Below are 7,608 nucleotides of genomic sequence, written 5' to 3'. Positions count from 1 at the left end.
CTAAAGTCGGGTCAGCTCGTTGAGTACCCGCAGGTGATTCCAATGTGGGGGCTGGAAGGACAGGTGGCTCCATCCCGGTAGAGGTGGGCCTGGGTTCCCGACGGCCCCCGACTGTTACTTTGTGGCGGAGTGACAGGGCAGGTTGAGACCACCTAGGCGAGAGGTGGGCCTGGCCCTGGTCGGCGTTCGCGGTTGCTTCATAATAACACGCTTAACGAGATCTTGGTATTTGATCTGAGTCTGGCCACTGGCCTATACGCACTAACAAACTACGTGGGAAAGATATGGGCACTCGATGTCGTGGTATCAGCCGAAGCCTTCTTGACATCAGCGACGGAGCGGCGCGCGCCGGATTGGACTGGAACGCCTGCACTTGTATTTGGGAGGCTAGGTCTGCTTCCGGCCGCCCTCGCAACGTGTAGGTGTGCAATGGGCGATGGGCCCAGACCCCTGCGCGCATAGGATTTAGACCGGCGTGTTGACCTCTCTGTTGTGCCTAGGTGGGGCTGCGACGTGTTGATCTTCCGAGGCCGGGCATGACCCAGGAAAGTGTGTCCGGCCAAATGGGATCGAGCGTGTTGGGTTATGTGGTGCACCCCTGCAGGGAAGTTTATCTATTCGAATAGCCGTGTCCCTCAGTAAAAGGACGACCCGGAGTTGTACCTTGACCTTATGACAACTAGAACCGGATACTTAATAAAACACACCCAGACAAGTTCCACAGACAACCCGGTGATCGCTTTTCCACAGGGCGACGAGGGGAGGATCGTCGGGTAGGATTATGCTATGCGATGCTACTTGGAGATGCTACTTGGAGGACTTCAATCTACTCTCTTCTACATGCTGCAAGACGGAGGCTGCCAGAAGCGTTGTCTTCGATAGGACTAGCTATCCCCCTCTTATTCTGGCATTCTGCAGTTCACTCCACTGATATGGCCCTTTACACATATCCCCATGCATATGTAGTGTAGATCCTTGCTTGCGAGTACTTTGGATGAGTACTCACGGTTGCTTTTCTCCCTCTTTTCCACCATTTCCCTTCTACCTGGTTGTCGCAACCAGATGTTGGAGCCCTGGAGCCAGACGCCACCGTCGACGACAACTCCTACTACACTGGAGGTGCCTACTACTACGTGCAGCCCGCTGACGACGACCAGGAGTAGTTAGGAGGATCCCAGGCAGGAGGCCTGCGCCTCTTTCGATCTGTATCCCAGTTTGTGCTAGCCATCTTATGGCAACTTGTTTAACTTATGTCTGTACTCAGATATTGTTGCTTCCGCTGACTCGTCTATGATCGAGCACTTGTATTCGAGCCCTCGAGGCCCATGGCTTGTAATATGATGCTTGTATGACTTATTTTGTTTTTAGAGTTGTGTTGTGATATCTTCCTGTGAGTCCCTGATCTTGATCGTACACGTTTGCGTGTATGATTAGTGTACGATTGAATCGGGGGCGTCACACGGTAACCCCTTCGGCACTCCGTTTTTACCTGAAACCACTCGGAACACTTCCGGTGTCCGAATAACATAGTCCAATATATCAATCTTTATGTCTCGACCATTTCGAGACTCCTCGTCACGTCTGTGATCTCATCTGGGACTCCGAACAAACTTTGGTCATCAAAACACATAACTCATAATACAAGTCGTCATCAAACGTTAAGCGTGTGGACCCTACGGGTTCGAGAACTATGTAGACATGACTGAGACACATCTCCAGTCAATAACCGATAGCGGAACCTAGATGCTCATATTGGCTCCTACATATTCTACGAAGATCTTTATTGGTCAAACCGCATAACAACATATGTTGTTCCCTTTGTCATTGGTATGTTACTTGCCCGATATTCGATCGTCGGTATCATGATACCTAGTTCAACCTCGTTACCGGCAAGTCTCTTTACTCGTTCCGTAATGCTTCATCCCGCAACTAACTCATTAGTCACATTGCTTGCAAGGCTTATAGTGATGAGCATTGCCGAGAGGGCCAAGAGATACCTCTCTGATACACGAGTGACAAATCCTAATCTCGATCTATGCCAACCCAACAAACACCTTCGGAGACACATGTAGAGCATATTTATAATCACCCATCTATGTTGTGACGTTTGATAGCACACAAGGTGTTCCTCCGGTATTCGGGAGTTGCGTAATCTCATAGTCTGAGGAACATGTATAAGTCATGAAAAAAGCCGTAGCAATGAAACTATAACGATCATAATGCTAAGCTAACGGATGGGTCATGTCCACCACATCATTCTTCTAATGATGTGATCCCATTCATCAAATGACAACATATGTCTATAGTTAGGAAACATAACCATCTTTGATTAACGAGCTAGTCTAGTAGAGGCATACTAGGGACACTATGTTTTGTCTATGTATTCACACATGTACTAAGTTTACGGTTAATACAATTCTAGCAGGAATAATAAACATTTATCATGAAATAAGGAAATAAATAATAACTTTATTATTTCCTCTAGGGCATATTTCCTTCAGTCACCTAGGCCTCCTCCCATGAATCCTCCCGCCACGGCCATTGAACTAATATCCAACACTTGGTAGCAACAGATATTAATGTATGTTGTTTTGCTTATCATCAAGACCACATGCGTCCATGAACATTAACTTCTGCTCTTCTTCCATTGCTTGGATTCTTTCTTCCATGGCCACCTTCCTCTCCTCCTCCGCCACTTTCCTATCCTCAACCACAATCTTCAACTCATTGGTCGTCGCCAACCTCTCCTTGGTCGTTGCCTTGTGCTGCTCGGCCATCGTCCTCTCCTCCATTTCTTTTATCTTCATAAATTTTCTTTCTTCAGATGTGATAGCCTGACTTAATAGGGATGATAGACTACTCATAGAAATAAGGAATTCCTTCTTTTCCTGGAGCCCATTCGGAAAGACTCCAAAGTTTTGCGTGCTCAACTTGGAGCACTTTCAGGATGGGTGACTGGGTGGGAAGTTGGTCCTAGGTGTGCATGAGTGAGGACAACATGCGTAGGAAAGACTAGTGTTGATCTGTGAGGCTAGTCTGGATCTTGTCAGGAGTAACAACCAATAACCAGCGGGTGTGTTCGGGACGTCACAAGTTGGTATCAGAGCCGGCCCTCGCAGATACACGGATGTTTGCAACTCAGGTGTGCGGTCATGTTGTGCATGACGTTTGTGGCCCGTCGTGGCACACAACATGACACATATGTCAAACTGGACACAAAGACATGTGCCAAGAGGGAACATTCTTGTGGGCCGACAAGGATGCCGATTCCTTTGAGTGGGGGTGTATGTGATAGCCTGGCCTAATAAGGATGATAGACTACTCATATCAATAATGAATTCCTTCTTTTGGGGAGCGCATTCAGAAAGAACTCCAAAGTTAAGCGTGCTCAGCTTGGAGCAATTTTAGGATGGGTGACCGACTGGGAAGTTGGTCCCAGGTGTGCATGAGTGAGGACAAAGTCTGCATGAAAGATTAGTGTTGATCTTTGAGGCTAGTCTAGATCCCGACAGGAGTAACGACCAGTAACCGATGCGTGTGTCCGGGACGGTACATCAGACATGTCTTTTCTTGCATTCATGATGGCGTCCAATGATTCCTTCATATTATTGTCTTCGGCTTTCATGCCATATTCTTTGCCATTATTTGTTCCATTGGGCATTCTCGTAGGAGCATCCGAGTTGGGAGTGGGGCTTCTTTTTCCTTCTTCGCAACTTGATGCATCATCATCACCACCGCCGCCACCAATCATTGTTGCATTTCCAACCAAGCTCTTAGAGTTCTTCCTATGAGCTTCATATGCCTCTCAGTTCTTCCACTTCTCATTTTCAAGATCCTTCCAACAATGATGCAAGGGGAATGTTTTGCCTTTCTTTCTTTTCACCCTTTTCCTTTGAAAAAAGCATGAGCAATGTTGGCCTAAATAGCACAATTAACAAAACAAGATAGCCACCAACACATATAAGAGGTAAAGAGATAAAGAAAATAATTGATTAATTTGAGCAAACAATCACCTTGTCTCTGTCAATTGTGCCACGTGGGATCTAACATAAGCGACCAAGGGGAGGGCCCTCTCACCATAAACAGGGAGCCTTACATCTTGGAAGGCATACATGTAACCCTCAACTCCGACAATGCATCTACCTATGTATTTGTCCTCTTCTTGTTACAGGGTTAAGAGAGAAGGATGCATTTGACACTTGGTTATTATGTTGATAGAATCATGCATGGAGTCATCTAGGCATGGTCCCCTTTATATGCTCAATTTGAAAATAATGTGTAAGAGATTTTTCATCTAAAATTTCTCTACGAAGATCATCATTCATTTGCTTCGTCTGGTGCACGACAATGTCATTGGTGAAGATGGCGGCGGCCGGAGGGATCCAACATGGAGAACTTCATTGGTGTTTTCGGCCTGGAAAGATCGTTAGAGAAGAGGGTGTCGATGCACAATTCTACATAGTGGCAAGCTCTATATCAGACCCAGACACATCATACATCAAGATGGGTGATTTTTTTAGAGGTTTTTTGTAGGGAGTCTTCGTGTTAGATTTGGTGGGGCAAAGCAGTGGCGTTGCCCCAGGGTAGGAATAATGTTCTCCTTGCTGTATCCCGATTCCATTGGTGTGCCTTTTGTTGAAGGAGAGGGCCGTGGAGCCGTGTCTCCGGTGGGTCTTCTGTGATCTGTTCAATTTAGATTTCCATGGATCCGTACGGATTTAGACGGCTTTCGTGGTCTTCAGCTACATGCCTGATCAACGTTTTTGTCTCCGGGGTGGCAGCTTGCTTTGTATATCGTAGCCACCGACGCCTCCTGGTCTGCATCGACGATTTCTCAGACGTTGCTTCTACAAGCTCTTGGTTTTCAAAAAGTTTACTCAGCCAAGGCGGAGGCTTAGAGGCGGCATCAAGCTATGCTCACAGCACGCGATCTGTGGATGCCGAGGAAGAAGACTTCGATACCCCATGAATTTGTGTGTGTGTATATATATATATATATTTGTGTAAGGAGCATGACACTAGGCCTTTCCTCAAAAAAATATTGCAGTAGATTGTTAGTATAGAACAATTTTCTCCCAAATGGAGTAGAATAAATTAAACACGACACTGTCCAACAATCGCAAGTTGAACATGTTAAAAATTACAGATAGAGAAACAGAAAAGGCGCCTCACGTGTCAGGTCGCAGTCGTCTCCTCTCCTCTGTACCCCACCTCGCCGCCTCCACCGTGCTCCTCCCACCCCGCCGCCCCCCTTTGCGACCACCAACGTGCCGCCCCGTGCTCCTCCCGACGCGCTTCCTCCCGCCCTGCTGCCCCGCCCACACCCACCCACCATCCAACTCTCCACGTCCCCTGCGCCGCCCTCCTCAACGACAACCTCAATTGCGGTGATCCAGCGGCGACGGCGACGGCGTGCTCGAGCGGCGACTGCGACGACGGAATCGGAAGACACGCGCGGTACGCTGCTCCTGTCCCGTGCCTCTAGCGAATCGAACAGCGAATCAGGGGAGCGGATTCGAGCCGCGATCCAGATCGATCGGTCGGGATCGGGGAGGGGGGGTTCGACGACGGCCTACCAAATCCGGTCACTACGAACCGAAGCTGATCCCTTCACTGACGCGTTCTCCTTCTCCTGTTTTCTTCATCCAGGATTTCTGGTGCGCGGCTCCCTCTGAATGGCAGACCTCACGGACATGGGCTGCTGCAGCTGTTTCAGTTTCCTAAGGAAGCCCAGCGTGAAGGTAGGTCGACCCCGGGACACTGATCGCATGTTATCCAAAGATTTGTTGAAGCGCCAGACTAGTGAAGATTTTGACGGGAGCTTCTACACTGGAGATGATCCTGACTTAAGCTTTTACAATGGGGATGGCATTGATAGAAGCTTCTTTAATGGTGATGATCCCGATAGAAGTTTCTATGAAAGAGATGGTACTGATTATAATCACGAGAGTGATGATGAGCCCCCACGGAAGAGGTCTGAAGATATTATCCTGACAAGGGCTCAAAGTGGCTTTGCATGTAGAGAAAGCCTAGTTAAGGAGACTAAAAAAGTTGTTCGCTCAGAGGTATCATCTTGTTAGACATCAATTTCTACCAGTATCTTTCTACTCGCGTCTATCGAAAAAAATCTGTCTAGGCAACACTTAAAAAGTCTATGCACGAGCCAGTTCAATTTCTATTTTGGAATTGTGTCGTATAAGGCAACTGAATTACATTTAAAATTATGATTAAGTTTATCTTGTTGAGAAGTAGAAGTACTCTCTCTTTCTTTTTCCTTGTGATTTGCTTTGCTTTAAGAATTAATGAGTTATTATGTCTGTTTTTGCTCGTCACTTCATGATTGTGTTGGTTATTTGTCTGGCGATGTTAATATTAAAAATGGACTCTTATATTGCCTTCCAACATGAAGAACCAAAACCAGTTACATGAGTTCCCTAAGAGTTTGCAAAAATCTTTGGAAAACGAAGATGCATCTTCCTTTTGTTACCTAAAATGTAGATTGTGCACATACATATTATGTTTACATTTATTTTTGTATTTATACATCTTATAGTGTTGCATGGTTTCATAATTATAACTAGATTCTGTTAGCTGTTTTACTATAAACTTGCAAAGATAGCTAGTTCAGGTGATTGGATCATTTATGCAAATTGCCTCGATTGAAGAATATAACTTGGTTGAACTGGCCATGGCCCTTGAGTAAATTGATCACGTTGGACTTCATTAAAGTCCACCACACGCAAAGTTTAATCGAACGCCTCTGTGAGGGCCAATGGTTTTAACTATCATCTGCCGGTACAAAACAACACACCTGATCCACTGTATGGCTATGATTCTTATTTTCTTTATTTTTGGAATGGCTAGCCATTAATCCTCTTATTGATAACGGTTGATAATTCACCTAGTTTTAGCACCAATGTGTTCTAAGCAAGCAAAAGTAATACTACATGTGCTCCGCTGGAACTAATCTGTAGCATTCATGTAAAACATATATTACCTCCGTCCTGAATTACTTATGTAGATTTGTCTAGATACAACACGGATGTATCTAGACACGTTATAGTGTTAGATACATCTGTATCTAGACAAATCTAAGACAAGTAATTCGGGACGGAGGGAGTATTATTTTAAACTCAGCGTACTTGGTGACCACTGTTCTGACTGGTGATCTAAGACTGTGACCAAGTTTTTTTTTTGCTATGCCATGGCCATTGCATCTCTAGTGAAGAGTCGAGGAGCTGCGCAAGAGCATTTACGTTTTGCACTGAGCTCTATAATAACTCTCTCCTTTTGGCATGTTTAGGACGATCTTGGCAATAAGATGATCAATCAGTATGTTCACCTGGGCAGGATCGGTGCTGGAAGCTATGGCAAAGTGGTAAGACCACTTAAATGTGCTATTAATGAACTTACTGAGTAGCTAGCTGATTCCTTTCCTTTTCTCTTTGCTTCTAAAAAGGTTCTGTACCGAAACATTGAAGATGGGAAGTTATATGCAGTGAAGGTAATGCTTTCCACTGTTTTCTCGTGTTGGCAACACACATGCCTTTTAGTAACTACTTTGATGATATTGATAACCAAGGTTTCTTGATACATTTTTTTATTGAA

At 45.5% G+C, this 7,608-nt stretch overlaps 1 protein-coding gene across 1 annotated transcript in view; it reads left to right on the top strand.

The window, feature by feature from the left end:
- Window positions 1-5,214: 5,214 nt before the first annotated feature.
- Window positions 5,215-7,608, top strand: part of LOC119294812 (serine/threonine-protein kinase GRIK1-like) — a 6,808-nt gene continuing 4,414 nt past the window's right edge. The window contains exons 1-4 of the mRNA XM_037573084.1: window positions 5,215-5,457; window positions 5,650-6,065; window positions 7,304-7,378; window positions 7,460-7,504. Coding sequence (XP_037428981.1) covers window positions 5,676-6,065; window positions 7,304-7,378; window positions 7,460-7,504 — 510 coding nt within the window. The 5' untranslated portion in view covers window positions 5,215-5,457; window positions 5,650-5,675. The remainder of the gene's footprint in view (window positions 5,458-5,649; window positions 6,066-7,303; window positions 7,379-7,459; window positions 7,505-7,608) is intronic.

Source organism: Triticum dicoccoides, chromosome 4B (genome assembly GCF_002162155.2).
Source record: "Triticum dicoccoides isolate Atlit2015 ecotype Zavitan chromosome 4B, WEW_v2.0, whole genome shotgun sequence".
NCBI lineage: Eukaryota > Viridiplantae > Streptophyta > Magnoliopsida > Poales > Poaceae > Triticum > Triticum dicoccoides.
Note: the sequence above shows the minus strand (reverse complement) of the source record. Positions and strands in the feature narration are given on the sequence as shown.